The 19,799-nt window shown below is 32.1% G+C and overlaps 1 protein-coding gene across 1 annotated transcript; it reads right to left on the bottom strand.

Moving 5' to 3' along the window:
• Nucleotides 1-11,650: 11,650 nt before the first annotated feature.
• LOC145572674 (protein DETOXIFICATION 53-like) lies at nucleotides 11,651-18,346 on the bottom strand. The gene is made up of 2 exons (XM_081631639.1): nucleotides 18,203-18,346; nucleotides 11,651-13,036 (listed from the first exon to the last, which is right to left on the bottom strand). Exons 1-2 carry the CDS (start codon nucleotides 18,344-18,346, stop codon nucleotides 11,651-11,653), a joined length of 1,530 nt encoding a protein of 509 aa, XP_081487765.1.
• Nucleotides 18,347-19,799: the final 1,453 nt, after the last annotated feature.

Genomic DNA, 19,799 nt, shown 5'->3' with positions numbered 1-19,799 from the left:
TAATAATTTTTTATTTTGTTATTCGAAAAAAGTGAGAGGTAAAAATTAGATTTGATTTTTTTAAATAAAATGGAGAGAGAAAAAAAGGAGATATGAAAATACATGTGTCGAATAAGACGTGCACACGTGGAGAGCATATGAAGTGATTCATGTTTTTTTTTAATAAAGAAAAATCTTGATGTTCTTAGTTTAGTATTGGGAGCTCAATCACTCTCCAAATAATTTTGCTTGGCTTCGCTTGGGTTGCCCTTTGCTTGGAATTTGGAATTTAGGCCACCAACACAATGAATGGGTTAAGGCATAATTGGCTTATGCCGACTACTTCATTTGTTTCAAATTAGTTAATGTCGAGTATGTTTTTTTTTTCTTAGAGCAACTCTAATGGTTATAGGTAGGGAGTTGCTTGCAATATTAAATAATCCCTAGCTACTAGCTTGACCATTGGAGCTAGAAAATGCAATTAGGTTGGTCAAGCAAATGCTTGGCAAAGCTAATTTGCTTGGGAAAAAACTTGCTAAAGTAAAACAGATTAGAATAAATAAAATAAAAGTTAAAAACATAAATTAAAGAAGTGTGGTTAATTTAAATAGTAAGCTAATAACTAGCCATTGAAGCTCAAATTAGCTAATATGATAATTAGCTTAAAAGCTTATGTGGCATGGCAAGCTAATTCAACAATTAGCTTGTCATTGGATACATTTATGCATAAATTTATCATAAATATTCTAGTTATTAATAATAAATTGAAAATTCTATCATAATAATTTCAACTTTGTCCGATTTATTTAATAAATTGAAAATTCTATCATAATAATTTCAACTTTGTCTGATTTATTTCGAATAATTAACTTTCGATTTTTCTTTAATAATCTCAACTTTCACCTCCATTTTCATCTATTAATTCCAAACCGGTCAACAAAAATCATCAACCTATTATTATAGATTGCTTGACACGCTTCGGCATGTGAGTGATCCAATAAAAATTGAATAGCCCCATACCCAGCCCTGCAGACACCCTCTTACCTTGCCCCTTAGTCCAAAAGCCACCCCTCCCCTCGCCCCACCGCCGAAACTACCTTTCTCCTACAGCCAGTTGACCGAACACACCCCCGAAATCGCCCCTGACTTAAACCACCCACCCCAAACCACCCTAGACCCCCACCCTAGAAATCCACACCCCCCCCCCTTCCCCCACCCGAAACCTTTCTCCCACCCCTCGAAAACCTTTCCCCAACCCCTCGAAAATCCAATCGAAACCTTTCCCCCACCCCTTGAAACCGGTGTGTTTAGTGGTGAAGGGCTAGCAATTTAGTGGTGGGGAAGGGAGAGAGAAAGAAAACGAGGAAGGGGGGTGGGCCAGTTTTGGAGGTGGAGAACGAATGGGAAGGTTTCCGGTTAAACTAGGGAGTGAGGAGGAAGGAATGGGGTTGGGAAGGGGGGAGTTCTTCCAATAGGGCTTAGAATGGGGGGGTGTTTGTCGGTTTTTTTTATTTATTTACATTTTTAGGACCGATAAATGAGCGACACGTGCCATATTAGAAAAAAAAACATTTTAACAAGTTGCCAATTTTTGGGACTGAATAAAGAAAACACATGTGAAAGTTGGAATTATTGCAGAATAATCGAAAGTTGAGATTATTTAAATTAAATAGGCAAAGTTGTGATTATTGCAGAAAAATCGAAAGTTGAGATTATTCAAACTAAATAGGCAAAGTTGGGATTATTAAAATAAGTTAAAAGGTAGATTTTTTGAATACACATTAAGTGAGAAAATCTACAAAATCTCACATGACTGTGATCTTCCTTATCTATAAATAAAAAAAAAAAGAAAAAAATAAAAAGAAAAAAATTAGTGAAGTAAAGTTTGCAAAAGTGCAAAAAATCAAAGTGTTTAATTTGAAATGAGGGACATATCAATGATAGTTGTTGAGTCTTCAAATTCAAATTTACGAGTAAATAAATAAATAACAATAAACTTTTTTAAAATTTAAATAAAATCGTCTTATCACAATAAGACCACTTTGTAGGTAGGTTGGGCCAAGGGTTGAGAAACTGAGTACAATCATTGTAATCTATTAGTATACTTAGATTATTATAGGCATATAGCCTACTTGTCTGGGTCACGTGTTTGCAACAACTCATAAAAGTGGTTTTATGATGACAAGGTGGTCTTATAAAAAAATTCAATGTGAGTCATATGTCTAAGTGTTAAACTTCCATAAAATTAAATTGTTAAGGGAGATTAACACTCGGACATATAACACATTCAAACATCTAAGACAAATATATAATGTAGTATAATTATAACATAGATTGTGAGCGTGAGAACTATGATTCTAACCTAAAATAAAGTATTGATAAGCTCATATAGTCATATCATGTTAAGGATCCGACATGCATACTAAAAAGGTAATGAATGGTCTAGATAATATAACTTAGGTCTTGTTTGGTTGCACTTTAATAATGGGGGAAATACAAATTCATGGAAAATGTGTTTAAGAGTAGTTATTTGGTTAGCAAAAATGTAGGAAGTGGAAATTCCTAAGAAATTTGGAATTCCTACAAAACATGGGAATTAATTTCACATCCTACCTTGGTCACTCAAATTTCTTACATGTATTTTACGTGAAATTACATTATTGTCCCAAATTTTTGGGAAAGTAATTGAAATTAGGAAATTTGTCAAAAAAATTCTTTTAAAAGCACCATTTTGCGAATAAAAAAACCTTTTAAAAGGTTATTGGTTTAAAAAAACCATCACGTATATTTTTTTGCGAAAAGAAGCCTATTTCCATAACTATCCTCTAATTAACTTAATTAAACTCTAATTTCTTCTTTTTTTTTTGAAAGAAAGTCTAATTTGTTCTAATTAACCTCTAACTCAACAAATTACTAAGCAATTAGATTTAATTGATATATATATAAAAAAAAACCACCATCCCCTCCCATTCCTTCTCCCTTTCTCCCTCCCCTTTCCCCTCCTTCCTCCTCCCATGGAATCAAACCCCTCCCTACCGGACCCATTGTCCGGATTCCCCTACCTTTAGCGACCTCCTCCCCGCCGAATGATCCTCCCTTTCCCCCCTAATCATCGTTCGACAACCACCTCCTTGATTTTGAAAAATCCTAGAAAATTGATTTGGGGGTTTTTAATTGTGTGCATCTTGCTTGCAATTGATGCTTGTTTTGACTTTGATTATGTATGTATGTGATGCTAGGGTTATTTAGAAGCAAATTGCAATTGATTTGAACTTGATTTGAGCATGTTTGAGTAAATAATAAGATCCAAAAATCGAAGGGAAGGTGGTGGTCGCCAACTGGGATAAGGGGGAAAGGGACGGTCCTCTGGCGGTGGAGGTAGGTCGTCGGAGGTGGGGGGGATCTGGTGGCGGGTCTGGTGGGTGAGGGGGAGGGGGAAGGGAGGAAGAAGGGGGAAGGGAGGAAGAAGGGGAAAGGGTGGTTGGTTGGTGGTTGGGGTGGTGGTTTTTTTTTGTATAAATTAAATATAATTATTAAGTAATTGGGTGGGTTAGAGGTAAAATAGAAGAAATTGGAAGAAATTAGAGTCTAATTAAGTTAATTAGAAGATAATCAAGGAAATAGGTTTCCTTTAGCAAAAAAAATAAACGTGCACGTTTATTTTTTTTTCCGCAAAATGGTGTTTTTAAAAGTTTTTTTTTTTTTTTTGACATATTTTCCTTGAAATAAATTATAATAATACATGGGTAATGCATAAGTTAACCAAACAAAACATAGGAAACTAACTCATAAGAAATACGATTTCCTATATTTCAACTAAACACAATTTTAGTATTTCCTAGGACATAAAATTTCCCATTATGTATTGTAACTTCTTATAGGCATTTAATTCCCATATATAACTAAACGAGGCCTTAGAATTGTACTACCTCCGTTAACATTTACTTGCAACTTTAGAATATTTTATGTCTCTCAAATAATACCCTAAAGTTGCAAGTAAATGTTAACGGAGGTAGTATTTTATTGGAAGTCTACGATTGCCGGCATAGTGGCAAGAGATCGATCAGTTTGTTGTTCACACATTCATTTCATGAGATAGGCCATATTATTTGTTGGATAATATAAATAATTGTTGAGTACTCCCTATACATTATAGTGGATACAAAATGTATATAAATAGTAATCGTGGAACAAAGTGGAAATACTAGAAAATAGTATCAGCCCATCATACATGATACTTGGTATCTCAGCACCATGAATATTTTATAAGCTCATTTGAGAATGTCCTAATTAAACAATTAACTTACCCATGTATTAAATTGTGACTTGTTAGTAGTTATAAATTTATAATAACAATAATGTCCATTTAAAAGAACTTTTGCTATATTTTATACAGTTTTATTTTTCTGGTAAGAAGCCCCATTAAGCAATTAACAATGATTATGCCCAATCGTTAATTATAAGTTGTTACATACAATGGATTGCATTACATTAGTATAACCACCGGATAAGTATCAAACTTATAGATCGAGAAAAGGATTGGATAAAAGCTCTTTGTTCACTTTAGAATTGAATATATTAATATTACTCCATTTAATTATCTTAAATACAAATTCTTATATGTAGCTGGTTACACTGTGTGATTAGGGTTGCTTATTCAAAAGCTACTTATTCCTAGGTTACTCGATCCGTCAGGGATTACTTATTTAGGGGTTACTCGGTCGGTCAGCAGTTACCCTCACACAGAAAACACGCTAATTGACCGACTGAGCAACCCCTAAATAAGTAACCCCTGAATAAGTAATCCGGCGAAAACATAAGTTCCATTATTACCTACAATAAACACAAGTATGAATTCAATGGCCATTACACTATTTGCCAGATGGTTAAATGGTAAGACAAAGTATAACATATTGTAACTTGTAATGGTGCAAGATATGCCTCTCTACAACTCTACCCTCTCATTATATGAGAAAGTATGTCTAGTAACGCGACTCATTAAATACTTCAGTGGAAACTTGTTTGTACTAAGTTATATTTTTGGTAACAATTGGATACCAACAAATACTAAATTTTGATTAGCACTAATAAAGCTACATTTTGATACTAAATAGATTTCAATTAAGCACAATATTTTTCATAGTGTTCATAACTATTGGTGTAGGGGTGGCAATGGATCGGAGGTGGGTCGGGTGATGCGTCATCCGCCTCCATCCGCCAAAAATCCATCCATCACTCGACCCATCCATCACCTAATTTTCCTTCATCCACATCCGATCCATCCGTCATCCATGGATGAATCGGGTGGATCGGGTGATAATTCGGGTGAAATATATATATAAATACAACTTTGCACTTTAATAATTAAAATTGAGATTTGAAAAAAAAAAATGATCAATAAATAAAACTTTTATACATCCTTCTAATACTCGTTCCTTTTTACTAAATTAAAAACAAATGTCAATTCCTAACACTACAATAGACAATAATTTATTAAAAAAATATTTTTTTTTATTTTTTTTATATATAAATTTAACGGGTGGATGGATGGGTCGGGTGATGGATCGGGTGCTGGGTTGGATGTATCATCATCCGTATCCGACCCGATCCGTCACCCAACCCATCCATCATCCATCCGTCATCCGCTTAAGTTCGGGTTTTCATCCATATATTTGGATCGGGTGGATGGTTATCCATCGGGTTTGGATGATATTGCCACCCCTATATTGGTGTCCTGTTGAGCTCGATTTATTTGTTGTTTGCCAAAACTTGTGTATTCTATGTTATTCCGCTCATTTCCCAAGATCAATGGAATATGGGATACAAAGCTGACAAGGGTATTGTTTGGTCTACCTTGTAGTATATTCAAAGGTAAATAGTTAGAGTTTCAAACCGACTATTTATGGCCAGGATGTTGTACTACCTCCATTTCATATTATTTGCAACGATTGAACATTTTTTCTCTCTACTTTATGTCAAATCGTTGCAAATAATATGAAATGGAGGTAGTATTTTAGTTAATAGTGCTTGTAACATTTGAGTTAATAGGGCTTCTTTGTGTAGTTCGACGAACTTAGCCATAGTTAATACTTCTTATATTCTTATACGTAGTATTAAGCATATGTCCAAATAAACAACATTCACTAGAATCATCAAGTATTCTCATTATTTACATAAGGCTAAGCAACAAGCATAAAGAGGTTGCTAACTCCATAACTCTACTTTTTTCCTGTTTTTGGCACAAGTACACTTACAAAACTACAAAAGTACTCGAGTAGAATGTTGTTGGAAGATTAATTCAAGTTGTTGAGATCTTGAAAAATGTACACACTTTATTCGATAGAAGAATGTGAATAAATTTGGTTTGCTGGTCAACTTAATATTTTGAAGACCAAAATTGGTCAAAATAAGTTGTTTATGATGTCAAATAAAATAGAAATATGCTACTGACTTTTGACAATTATATGTAGCGTAATTTGTCAATGACATTGTACCTTACGCGTTTATACCCCATTAGTTTATAAGCCTAAATTGTTGAAATAAACTATTGAGTTTGAGTACATCATTTTCTAATAGTCGTTAAACTTGTTTATGAAAATTAAACTAAACTTTATAACTTGCTTATAACTACTAATACCATTGGTTACGAAGGAAGTAAACAACTGTCGATATCTTTGGTCAACAACGAGCATAATATTATTGGTACCAGCAAAGTTTAGGAGGTTGATATTTCAAATGTATGAAATTAAATTTTACTTGCCTATTAAATGTATATATTTCCATAAATATTTCATTGTCGTAATAATATACTACATCCGTTCCCGAAAGAACGACCTATTTGGGTTGATTTTGCGGGTATTAAGAAAGTTAAATAAAAAAAAGAAGTAAAAATATATTGGAAAGATAATTTTACATGGGGTTTGTAAAAAAGTAGAGAGAGAAAGTAATAAAAGTACATAGAGAAACAAAATTTTATATGGGGAAGCTAATTTTGCACAAATATTATTGCAAATTGGTGAGGATTTTAATGCAAATGGGTCATTCTTTTTAGGACTAAAATTAGGCCAAATGGGTCGTTCTTTCGGGGATGGAGAGAGTATGTTGCTTTTGGTACTTACCATTCAGCCGACGACGATGTCAATCATAATTAATTATTGTTTAGAGCAAACTCATTAATTAATTGATTTGAGTCATAAGTTGGTTTAAATATTTTGATTTAAAGGGTTATGAATCATCATATATAATAATAACTAATATATAAAGCTAAACTTTTAGCCAGGTTACTAGGCAGCGACACTTGGCGTTCCAACTTTTCGCCAAGTGTCACGCCACGTTAGATAGATTTAAATAGATTTCATCAGATAAAAAATTAGTTTAGAATTCTATTTGGATAGAATTTTAGGATAAAATTGTAAGCTTAGAGTTTTATTTTTGATAAAATACCAATATTTTAGAGGTACAAATCATATAACTGATATATAATGCTAAACTTTTAGCCAGGTCACGAGACAACGATACTTGGCGTTCAACTTTTTGCCAAGTGCCGCGCCACGTTGGATAGATTTAAATAGATTTCGTAAGATAAAAAAGTTAACTTAGAATTCTATTTGGATAGAATTTTATGATAAAATAATATACTTCACAATCTAATATGAAGTAGAATTTTATTACTATGTAGACCTGTCAATTAGGGTCGGGTCATGAATCATCTTGTATTGGGTCATTTCAGGTTACGAATTAAGAAATGTTCAACCCTTGCCCAAAGTTTTGGGTTCGAATCAACCCATCGTGCTTTGAATATTTATTTTATTTAATTTATTTTTTATTATTTAAATGTATTAAATCGAACATTTTGTAACTAATTTTATATCAATGAGATGTTTTAAAATTTGACAAATAGATTATAAATTTATCTTAAAATTCAATAAACAACCCGCACATCGCACAGGGCACAAAACTAGTTTTCAATATTCCTATTCGACTTTGATTTCTTGACATGTAAAACCCTTTTAGAAGTTTAGTGAGTCATATTACTTTCAATAATTTTCTCCTATTGGCATGTAATAAGAAATTAAAGACCGATACAAATCATAAAACATTTTTTTTTTCTAATATAATCTAAATTATCCGTTCCCTATATGAAAAATATTGCATTTTAGATTTCATTGTGTAGATAAAAAGAAAATAAGATTTTTTTTTTCTTTTTAGCTTTTAGATTTTAGAGGAATTTAAATTGTTCAATTGTCACATCATCATCATACAAACCCCTCACCTAGTAAGTTTATTATCAACAATATATAAGATTTTTATGCATTGGGGTCATGGGACAACTGTCAATGTAACGGTACATAATAGGGTTGCTTAAACACTTGTCAAATTGTAAAACAGAAGGAAATAAGAACCGATTTGTAAACACAAACCTCTCCTTTTGTAACTTCCATCAATAATAAGGATTTTATCCATAAACTTGTAAAAAGGTAAAACAAACCTCTACGTGAACTTAAGGCCTAATCTGATTTATTGAACTGAGCTGAACTGAGCTGATTGGAACTGAACTGAACTGAACTGAATTAAACTGAACTAAAGTAAACTGAAAATAAGCTGAAGAGAACAAACCCTTATTATTGTAAATGTTCTAACATTGCTAATTGGGTTGCCTTCATATAAACATATACTATACGTGGCAAAAGAGAAATCATAATTATTACTCCCTCTGTCCCTAATTGTTTGCTCCACTTTCTTTTTTAAGGTGTCTCTAAAAGATTGCCCCATACTACTTTTGGCATGTTTTCCCACTTGCACTCTCTCTATCTCTCTCCTCATTGATATTTGTGTCAACCCATGTGCACCATTTTTTGCCCAAAGCCTTAATAAAGTAGATTTATAGTTTGGGGCAAACAATTAGGGATAGAAGGAGTATTCAAAAACAATAATAGTATAGATATGCGAGAGAGACGTTACAATCTAGTAGATGACATGTCTGAAACAATGTCTCTTTGTGAGGCAAAAGTCGTCTAATTCTTTGATGTGGATTAATGATATGACAATTTCACTTATTATATTCCTCAAGGAAAACGTGGGACATTACTAGTTTGTTTCTTTGTGCTTAAAAGCGAAAAAAATGAATAAAATTTGTGTAGTATAGTAAAAAGCTATCTCCTCAACATGTTCCCGTTCCTTCTTGTAGCAAACACTAACCAGGAGAATGAGGAGAGAGCACTTGTTGAAAGTAATTCTTTTTAACAGAAAATGTGATTACAATAATACAGTGGTACACCAAATTATTATACTAGTATGTACTTAGAGACATTAAGACATTAACACACTAAATTATTAACATAGTGTTGACAGATTATGATATTGACCGGTAGATTTTCTCTATTTTCTTTCATTAGGTCATAGGTCTCAAATTCACCGTCTATGCTCTCTATTTCCCTCCATTGTTCCTTCAATTCTCTCCAACATATGATAGATGGAACTTTATTTTTTTTATATTAAACAATTGAGTATATATTAATAAATTTGCCTCTTATTATGTTATGCAATTACAAAAACATAACAACGATATAATTCAGCACTATTCCTCTTCACATTTAGTTTAGCTTAGTTTATTTTATTCAGCCAGTTTTCTTTTGATATTTTTGTTCAGTTCAATTCATTTAACAAAAAAAAGGCTTTTATAACTTAAATATCTTAGATTTAATTTCTTCTCCCCTCCTCACAAAGACACAAATTGGCTTGGCAAAGAGATTGATTTAATTACTGTGATAGGTAGGCCAATTTTAGAATTTGTATAGTATAATGTACCTACAAAGGAAAATAAGAATATATCAAAATACTTTGTTTCTTTTGGTTCTACCTACATTTCGGTGGTGGGTGGTGGTTTTTGCCTTTTTGGGGTAGGTGAGTAGTTTCAACTTTCAAGTGGTGGTTCTATATTTGATCATGGAATCTCAAGTTTATACATGTAAATTTTAACACTAAACAATGCAATGCCAGATTTTAAACTTTGAAGCAAAAGAAAATATTAATAAATGAACACTATCAAGACATTGCCCAAACTTAAAAGCTAGTTTATGTTATTAATACAACAGTTGAGGCTATAAGTGTTAACACTAAAAATGGTCTGATGCAATTTTGTCAAATTATCGGGCTATTAAATAATTTTTTGTAAGGATATAAGTATTTCGTATGATTAATATCAACAAAAATACTTTGGAGTACTAATATCAATTTTATCAAAAAAACTTTACAGGTCTTATTTCACTTGGGGCCATGTGCGATCGGCCGCCCTGTACATGCTTAGAACTTGATTAATACCCATTAGCGCAAATAAAATTATTTACCATTTAACACGTTATAATATTATTTTTTTCTACTCTTTCGATATTTATTTATTTATTTATTTTTGTTCACCCTTTGGGATAATCCGGAATTGGGGCTCGACTGGAAGGTTAGGTTGCAATCCCCTCCCAATTATTGTTGTAGAGGATTGAACACGCGGTCCTCCCAACCAAGTGCAGCCCCAATCACCATTGCAGCAACTATCAATTTGTACTATCTCGAATTCATAATACTCAATTCCTTCATCCCCCAAGAATCCATCCGTCATCCAACCCATCTATCACCATTTAACTTTTCATCTACATCCAACCCATCCATCATTAGCGGACGAATCGGGTGAAATAAAATACTTAAATACACCATCGTTTATTTATAATACTAATATACATAAACTAAGAATTTGATATGTAGTTGACAAAATCTTTAAATTTCCCAATATTCACATTATTATACAAAGTGTAAGTAATATTACTGCTATATATAAAGTATTTGCTTGTGCAGTACTACAAGTAGGTAAAAAAAACATTTGTAAATTATTAAAAATTTTAAGTGGATGGATGGATGGGTCAGGTGAGGGATGGATGACGCTCCACCCAAATCCGACCCGATCCATCCACCATCCATATAAAATCCGTGTTTTGTCAGGTTTTCATCCATAAGCTTCATAAGCTTTTGAAAGATTATTATATACCCAAATCAGAACTCAATAAGATCAAAAATTTTAATTTTACTATTGCTATACTCTGATAAACATAAGGACCGTCAAATTTGACTTCCGACAATTTTAAGTACGAAAAGTAAGTTCTATTGATCCTTCAGGTGTACAAAATGGAAGGTATACCAATGTATGGTACGTGGTATACCTTATGTTCGACAATTTATTGGAGCACGTCTCTTCTACATCTATCATGGATTACTCGTATGAGTTTGTGGTACAATAATCTTGTTTCAAGGTAATTCAGACATAAACTTGCATCCTTTTGTACATGTAAGTATCTAAATAGCCAATTCGTACATAAACTCACATAATATCAACTTCAAATAATGCAAATTTCTATACTCAAAAATAAATGCAAGAGATGGTACACTCCCTTACTCTGCTAGGGAAGCAATAATGTAAAGAAGGCGGTATTTGCCTGTACAAAATGTTAGTGGTAAAAATTGTTGTATAATCAATCATTCATCTCTATGTGAAAGCCATTGTTATTATTTTGCCTTCCCTTTCGATAGCTGAGACCGTCTCAGCAATTAATCTCCTCCAAAATAATTGCACCCCAAAAAAGATTAATTCATATTTACTTAATTTCCCATATTAACCCAAAAATCCTCAAGATAACAGTCCTGTTTCCAAGTCCTCAGTTTCCTCAGCATCTTGTGTTAGCTCTTCGGACCTCTTAGCCTGGTGTTTCCAATCGGTCCTAATCAACGTGTATATCATCATGAACATACACGCGGCTTGAGCTGCAGCTAGCCCAAACCACAGACCAATGAACCCAACCTTGAGCCAAAATGCCATTGCAACAGCAACAGGCAAGCCAACCAAATAGAACGCGACAAGGTTTATTTTAGCCCCGATTTTAGTCCTTGCTGAACCTGTCAAAACCCCACAAGCAGCTGTCTGAGGACAGTTTCCGATCTCACAGAATCCTAAAACAGGAAGTGCCACAGAAATTAATGACAGAATGTCAGGGTCTGAAGTGTACATCTTCCCCCAGATTGATCTCACCACTATAGTTAACCCGAAAGCTGTCACACCCATAGTTAACCCTGACACTAACCCAAGGACAGCCAATCGTTGTGCCTTACTTGGCTGGCTAGCGCCCAACTCATGGCCTATACGTGTTGATAAGCCCATGCTTAGCGCGTGTGGAAAGACATACAGGAGCCCTGTTGTTTGTATCAGTATCCCCATTGCCGCGACACTGGCCTTAGGATTCTGCAACAGTCCACAGAGAAAGAGCATAATTTCATACCACCACCATTCTAAGCACACAGATAACACACTTGGTAATGCTAAACTTAGCACCATTTTCCAACCTTGAAATGGGGAGAAAAGAGTTAGACCGTGCCACGGCTTAGGCTCCATGTTCGAACAGAGAAGGTAGATGAAGATACTGAGGTCCAAGTTAATGGTGTTGCACGCCGATCCTAGTGCAACACCTTTAACACCTAATTTGAGGTATATAACAAAAAAGTAGTTGATTGGAAGATGTAAAACTAGGCATATTGTAGTAGCAATAGTTAATGGTTTTGTGATGCATTGTGTCCTAAGGAAGGACCTTAAGGGGTGGAGGTGAACCTGAGCAATGAGCTCGGGTATGGAGAATCGCAAGTAGAGTTTAGCAACATCGATTATGTCTTTGTCTTGGCCAAGAAACAAGAGGATAGGCTCCATGTTAAGCCAGAGGAAGGATATTGCAATCGCGGTAAGTAGTAGTAGGCAGAGTGTTCTTTGAAAGGTTTGGCTAATAACTGACAGTTTCTTGGCCCCGAAAGCTTGACAGCAGATGGGTTCCATTCCCATGCTCATGCCTTTTATGACTGAAAAGCCGGTGATGTTGGCAAAGCTGATAGCTAGAGCTCCTCCTGCTAGTGGCGCGTCTCCTAAATGGCCGAGGAATAGCATAGATATGACAGATTTCGAGTGGAGCAAGAGTGTCATTGTTGTTACAGGACATACAATTTTGCCAAGTGATCTCAGGTCCTCTGCAAGCTGCATCATTTTATACAAAACCATATTAACTTAAGCACACATCACATACATTTATTTGTGCATTATATCAATTTAAATTGTGTAGTATGTATTATGTAACGATTGCAAACTAATGTGAATTTCTTTCTGTTTTCTTCATTCATCTCATCATTTATACACCTATATTAATTGACTATTATGGATCAAAGAAAAATTATTTTTTTGACTAATCTATAGTAATATTCACTTTAATTCAGTTATTTGGTACCATGTTAAGTGGGATGAGAATGTTGTTGCCCATAATTTAGCCCGTCTATTACCCATGTCTATTAACCATGTAAGGTTTCTTTGCATGTATGTCTTGATGGACAAATTATTAATATAAGACGCCTTTGGTTTTGTCTTAAAAAAAAAAAAAAAAAAGGTTACTGACATAAGTATGTAACTTGGAATATGAAATGGATTCCTTAGTTTCTTTGGACAAGATATTGTCTAGGAAAACAAATATTTTTCGTAATAGGAAGAAACTTAGTAGCATGTAGAAAAAGAAAATTCAAAGCAATCAAATTTTTAGATCAATTAAAGTCAAGGAAAATCAATAATTACTAATTGGAACTTCCTATCTAAATGAATAAACTTAATATGGGTGTATATAGCTTGCAACAAACATAGAGAGATTTATTTTTAGTTGGGCAAAAACTTTGTTAATTTAAGGTTGAACAACGTAAGCACTATTAACTCTATTCCAGCATTTTGATAACATGTTGTAAGTTGTAACTTATACAATGACCAAGTCATGACCAAGACTTGAAAACTGTAATAAGTGATTTTATTATACAAATTTACCCTCTTTGATTAGACTGCATTGTTTCTTAATTACAAGATTTTTGTACCAATTTGGTTTACAAGATCAACCTAAGCTACTTAAGATAGAGAAGGCAAGAGTGAGGTCGGATAGGGAACTTCAGTCCAATACAACGTATTATAGTTTATTTTTTTTATTTTTTTTTTTTTTTTTTAAGGCATTATACTAGCCATGTAACACCAAGGAAGACATGAATGTTTATGAGTATCTTCGTGATAAGCTAGATTCCAAACTGCTTATAAATAAACTATTGACACAAATAATATGCTTGTATAATAAGTTGATATTACATTCTGGTACTTATTTTTATATTTTTGGTCAAACTTGGTATGTGAATAATGCTGAAGTCAAATTATTACATGCAGGAGACAATGTGGCGTAAATGATCTAGGATTTCTTATCTTGAGAAAACGCTAATCAATCATCTAATTGACCAAAAAAATTTCTAAGCAACTAGTAAGATAGCTGTGGTCACATGCAACAGATCCTATTTGCCTCCACTTTGCATTGTTTCTTGTACTCGACGATGTGATGCTTACGTGTAGATTATTAGATTTCCAACTGAGTACACTATTTTATTCTTGAATTTTCATATTTTTGCTTAGAATAATCTCATGTCTTAAAAGTCAAGTGTACAAAAATACTAACATAGGAGTTAATCGATTCTTCCACGTGCTTAAGGCTAAATGACATCATCTGGTTAATCATCATCTTTAGGTTAATTATCTTTCACTCTTTTATTTAGTTAATGATAAATATTAATAAATTGATTTAATTATTTGACAGTTTGACAACTAAAAAGAACGTACTACGGTGTTGAGTATACACGATGATGTGTCTTATTTTAAACCCAAAATAACTATAGTTTGTTTCAATAGATATATACCAGTATATTGTCTAATATTAGTTGCCTAACAAGTTAGGCAGATAGACTTTCTTCTATATATATTTATTAAAAGACTTTAATTTGTAATTTATGCATTTGAATTTGATGTTGACCACTAACTTAGTTGTCCCATCAACTAAATAAGTTGAATAATTTAACATGTTAGCTTTAGCAAAACATTTAGTATAATATCTCCCATTTATATGCTTTAAAGAACACTTAGTATTGATTTAATATAGGATTTAATATATAATCAACTAACTAATTAAGTAATATTGCTAAGAAACATATAATGGGGGGGAAATATAGAAATTCGATGCCGATACTCTTGCTTGAAAAGGGTTGGGAAGAAGGAAATTTGTGTGTATGGATTTAATGGTGTTATTCTCTATAGGTGGTGGGCGGCTCTTTTTGGGCTCTACTACTTCTTTTGCTGTAGCTTCTTGGCATCTTATGGCCTTTATACAATTCTGTTTGTATTTGTGAAGATTAAATTGAAAATTCCTAGGTCACAAATTCGAGCTCCATCACACCTATATTTAGTTGGGAGTAGAGGATTATCTTACTTTCTCCCTCTACTCTCAAGCAATGACTAACGTAATTGAACTGACTGACCAGTGAGAGGTGTTGGATTAGTAAATTTCCTTCTTACCCAAAAAAAAAAAACATAATACAAACAATTTTATACATACATGTTAATTTTTTAAACTACATGCAACAACTTGATTTTTGCACCATTCACATATTAGATTTGCTTTCTAATTTTAATTAGGGCGAGTAATGCATAAAAGAATGTGAATTCACAATGTCGGAATGGATAAACTATGTTATTACGGAATATGTAAAATGTTGTCGGATTAGATTCACGTACATTTTCAAAATGTTCACTATTTTTTAACTAATACGACATATAAAGATTTTGATGATCAAAGTTAAGTATCATCAATTATAAAAGCCAAATTGTTACATGTATTTAGAAACGAAATATCTATGATAAGATTCCTTGTGTATATTAGAAAAGAAAACAATGATAAGCAACCTTTTTTTTTTTTTTTTGTCAAACTAAATTTACTTATTATTTTTTTCGATAATACAAGATGGAAAATATAGTAAATCATAAGTTAAATTCAATTATGTATTGTTAGAAAATGTCTCAGTAACTAGTTTGGTAATTTGTTTACAATATTTTCTAAAGTTGATTAGATTTTAATGTAGTACCAATATATTTTGCAAATGTTGTTATATACACTTGAGTGTACAATGCATCTTAGGTATTTTTTGCTTATTTTGAAGATTAAATTAAAGAATGATTATAGCTCATTCAATCATTAAATGAGCAAAAAAATAATAACCTTAGTGCATCTTGCTCTATGTGTATATAAAAATCTCTCCATTTTCAGAAATTTTGAGATGAAGGATAACCAATGCAATTAATATAATTGTCAACAATTCACCATTTGTCTTCTAAAAAAAATCACTATATGTAAAATTATCCTCTAATAAATATATATATATATGCTACGTACGAAATCATTAGGAACACTGTATTTGATAGGTACATTGCACAGAGATTAAAAATTGTTTAACTAGTCTTCATACAATGAGAAATATTATGATGCGGTTTAATTCTGCTAAAGATTTTATCTTATTAGTTACTAATCTAATGCCAACACATTGAAGATCTTCAAATTTTCTTACCACTTATTTTGTTGCGTAGACAAAGCCACATATTATAGCACAAAATTTGTAATAACTCCATTTCTTAATTATTATTTGCAACAAAGAAATCTTTTATGTCTTATAAATAATACCCTTTTGTAGCAAATAATAAGAAACGAAGGTAGTTATGCTTTGAGTCTCCACGTTACTTATAAGGACCAAATGTATGTCCACAAGTACACGGAAAAGAGAGTAAGAGACATTTTCATGATACTCCGTATTTGGCAAAATGGTAACATCATTTACTAATCTATTCATATCACTAATACAAAAGTTTAACTTTTCAGGCATGAATGAATAATTGAATACTTGCAAAACAAGTTAAAGCATATTAACTCTAAATTATGTGGTAAATAGTTCATTAGTTTGGTCTCCCCCTAAGTTTTTTCCCCAATTTATGCCATTAGTTGCACCAAATTTATTATGTTGACTTTGTTAGGGGAAAAAAAGGTTACTAGGGACTTAATTAATCATAGATTTCATTTCAAACATGTTATACATTAATCTCAATATGCTAGTCAAATTTGTGACATAAAATTTCTTAATTAAGCTTACTTCAAAGAACTTTAATTTCATTCATCTCATTAGAAACCTCCACAACTCCACCCTAGCTACTTTGTCAGGAAGTGAAATTACGAAACTGCCCATGGATAATATGACAAAAGTGATTTCAGTTACTAAAAGAAGGGCCCACATTGCCAGCTCCTAGAATAGAATGGGAATAATGATAAATTAAAGAGGGCAAATCTGGTAATAATTAAGGTCAAGGGTACAGTAATTATAGTGTTAATTATAATTAAGAGAATAAGTTCCATAATTTTGAACACTAAAAATATGAAAAAGGTTACTAAGTAGGTTGCTCCTTTTTATGGGTTCATATCAATTAGTGCTACTAATGAAGATTCTTAGTCTAATTTTGAAGGAATATTAGAGGACTACTCCACTCTTAAAAAAAGTATGGCCCATATTATTGTTTACTAAATTTAGTACTTAAATTTATTTTTATATTTATGGACTAAAGGGAAACAGCGTTAGCTGTCTACTACTGAGCAGGAGCGCTTAGCCATAATAAAGCCTCTAGGGTATGGTATCCGGGTAGTCGGGTTAGGGGTCGAATTCTGTCTATAATCTATATCGTTGCTCTTTGCAAGCCTCTTGATATTTCATAAAAATTAATGAAGTTTCTAAGTTTGTAAAAGATACATAGAAAATAAACAAAACACTTGAAAATTTAATAGACATAAACACCCCTTAGGTTACGCAAATGTGCAATTACGGCTTGGTGCTTTGGTAGTGATTTTGGGTAAATGGTAATTTCATTGAAATTGAGTTGTGGGTTTTTCCTACATTTAGTAACTATAATGAAGTTTATTGTAAGATATAGATAAAATTTTAATGGAATAGTGACAAGAAAATTGCCAAGTATGATTTTTTATTTTTTATTATTATTTTTTTAATATCAAACTCTTGAGCAAACCTAAAGTCTATGTAACTATATTATTAGATTAACATAATAAGGTCATATAATATTAAAAAAGAAAAAAAAGATATTAACGATAATACCGCAACATCTTTTTAGAGGAATTTAAAATCCCTTACACATTGACAATTCTTTTACTTATTGCATAAATAAAAATAAACTAATAAAGAAAGAAAGATTTAATTAAAAAAATAGAAGAGTTAAAAAAGAAAAAGAAAAAAAAAAGCTGTTAATTACCTCACTCAATGGGAGACGATGGAGGATGCCATGAAGAAGTCTTTGATTGCTGCTATCATGATCACATTCTTGTTTATCTTCCATACTAGGTTGGATCAACGACTCGCTATCAATAATCGCTCCGGATTCATTTGCGGGGCACATATCTTATCGGGATTTATACTGCGTTGTTGTCGTCGTCGTCGTTGTTATTGTTATTATTATTATTGTTATTATTATCGATGTTGTACGGACTAGAGAGAAAATGACAGTTCCGTGCCACGGACTGACTTAAAAGAGATTTTCCTAAGAACAGGAGAAATTTTTATGTTAACTCAAGAATGAAAAATTATGCAAAAATATTATTATTATTATTATTATTTTCTTAAAAAAAAAAAAAAAAAAAAAAAAAAAAAAAAAAAAAAGAGGAAAACAGAGAATGGGAGCAAAAAGAAATCAGGAAAATAACAGAGGAAATTAAATTAGGGTAAAGATAAGAAAATAAAAATATATAAATATATAAAAGGAGTTACAATTATGTGGTTACATATGCCATACTATTATGTCTGTATTTTTGTAGTCAAAGTAATGACATAAATGAAAGATTTTGTTACCAAGATAGTAAATGGTAATTTAGTGGGAGATTAATACAAACCTTTGCACGAGACGAAAGTAGCCAGTTTCCTTGGTCATGCGGGGTTTAATAATATCGACAAAAGGCGAGGTAGTAATGGTACTATTGGTACTTTTGTTGGGATGAATTATGGATTTATGGATATAATGTTGCCAAGTTTTCAACCCATTTAAGGGTAGCAGAAAATTTTGGTACGAGAAAGAAGAAAATGGAGGAAATTAGCCACTTAGATATAAGAGAAAGAGATATATATAGAGAGGGGAAAACTTTCTTAAAAAAAATTTTAGGGTGGGACTAAACACTTGATACTACTAGTATGTGTTGCGGCAAACAAAGGTTTCAATGTATATATATTAATGTATAGAGTGCTTTTATATAAAGGTTACTATGATTCCACTCTTTGGGTTTTTTAAAAATGTAAATAAATGATTTGAGGTAAGTTTTGATACTATCTTTTGCTATAATGTATCCTTTACCAAGAATTCTTAAAAATTTACTAGACGATAAATTATTTTAATGTTTTTATAGGCCATTTCATTCAATAATATCTATCAATAAACAATAAATTATTGAGTACTTTTACTATTCGGGCTATCGGATGTAATATTAATACTTGGTCAATTTAGTCAATATAAATTCGTCATAAATTGCTAAATCATTTTAATCTAGCTTAAGAAAATATTTTGTAACTTGTATACAACGTTTTTTTTCTTCTTCTAAAAAGACATATATAAGGAGCAATACAATAAACGAAAGAAAACAATTTGGTTTATTCTATTATTGTAATGTATTCCCTCAAAAACAATTTATAAAAATTTATTATATGGAGAAAAGTATTAAAAAAATTATTCTAATTCATAGAATAGAGAATTGTCATATATGAATTTGGGTTTATATGAGATTTTTTATTTGAAAGATAAACAAAAAATTAGTAAAATTAAATAGATAAATAAATAATTAAATGGGTTTTAGAGGGAAAATTCC

This window comes from Chenopodium album, chromosome 12 (genome assembly GCF_948465745.1).
Source record: "Chenopodium album chromosome 12, dcCheAlbu1.1, whole genome shotgun sequence".
Taxonomy (NCBI): domain Eukaryota; kingdom Viridiplantae; phylum Streptophyta; class Magnoliopsida; order Caryophyllales; family Amaranthaceae; genus Chenopodium; species Chenopodium album.
The sequence above is the reverse complement of the archived record's forward strand: the minus strand, read 5'-3'. Positions and strand labels throughout refer to the sequence as shown.

Coding starts and splice junctions, on each gene's coding strand:
- LOC145572674 (XM_081631639.1), bottom strand. CDS start 18,346: ATGTGCCCCGCAAATGAATCCGGAGCGATTATTGATAGCGAGTCGTTG. Junction 13,037..18,202: donor ATCGTCTCCCATTGAGTGAG/GTAATTAACAGC, acceptor AAAATGATGCAG/CTTGCAGAGGACCTGAGATC.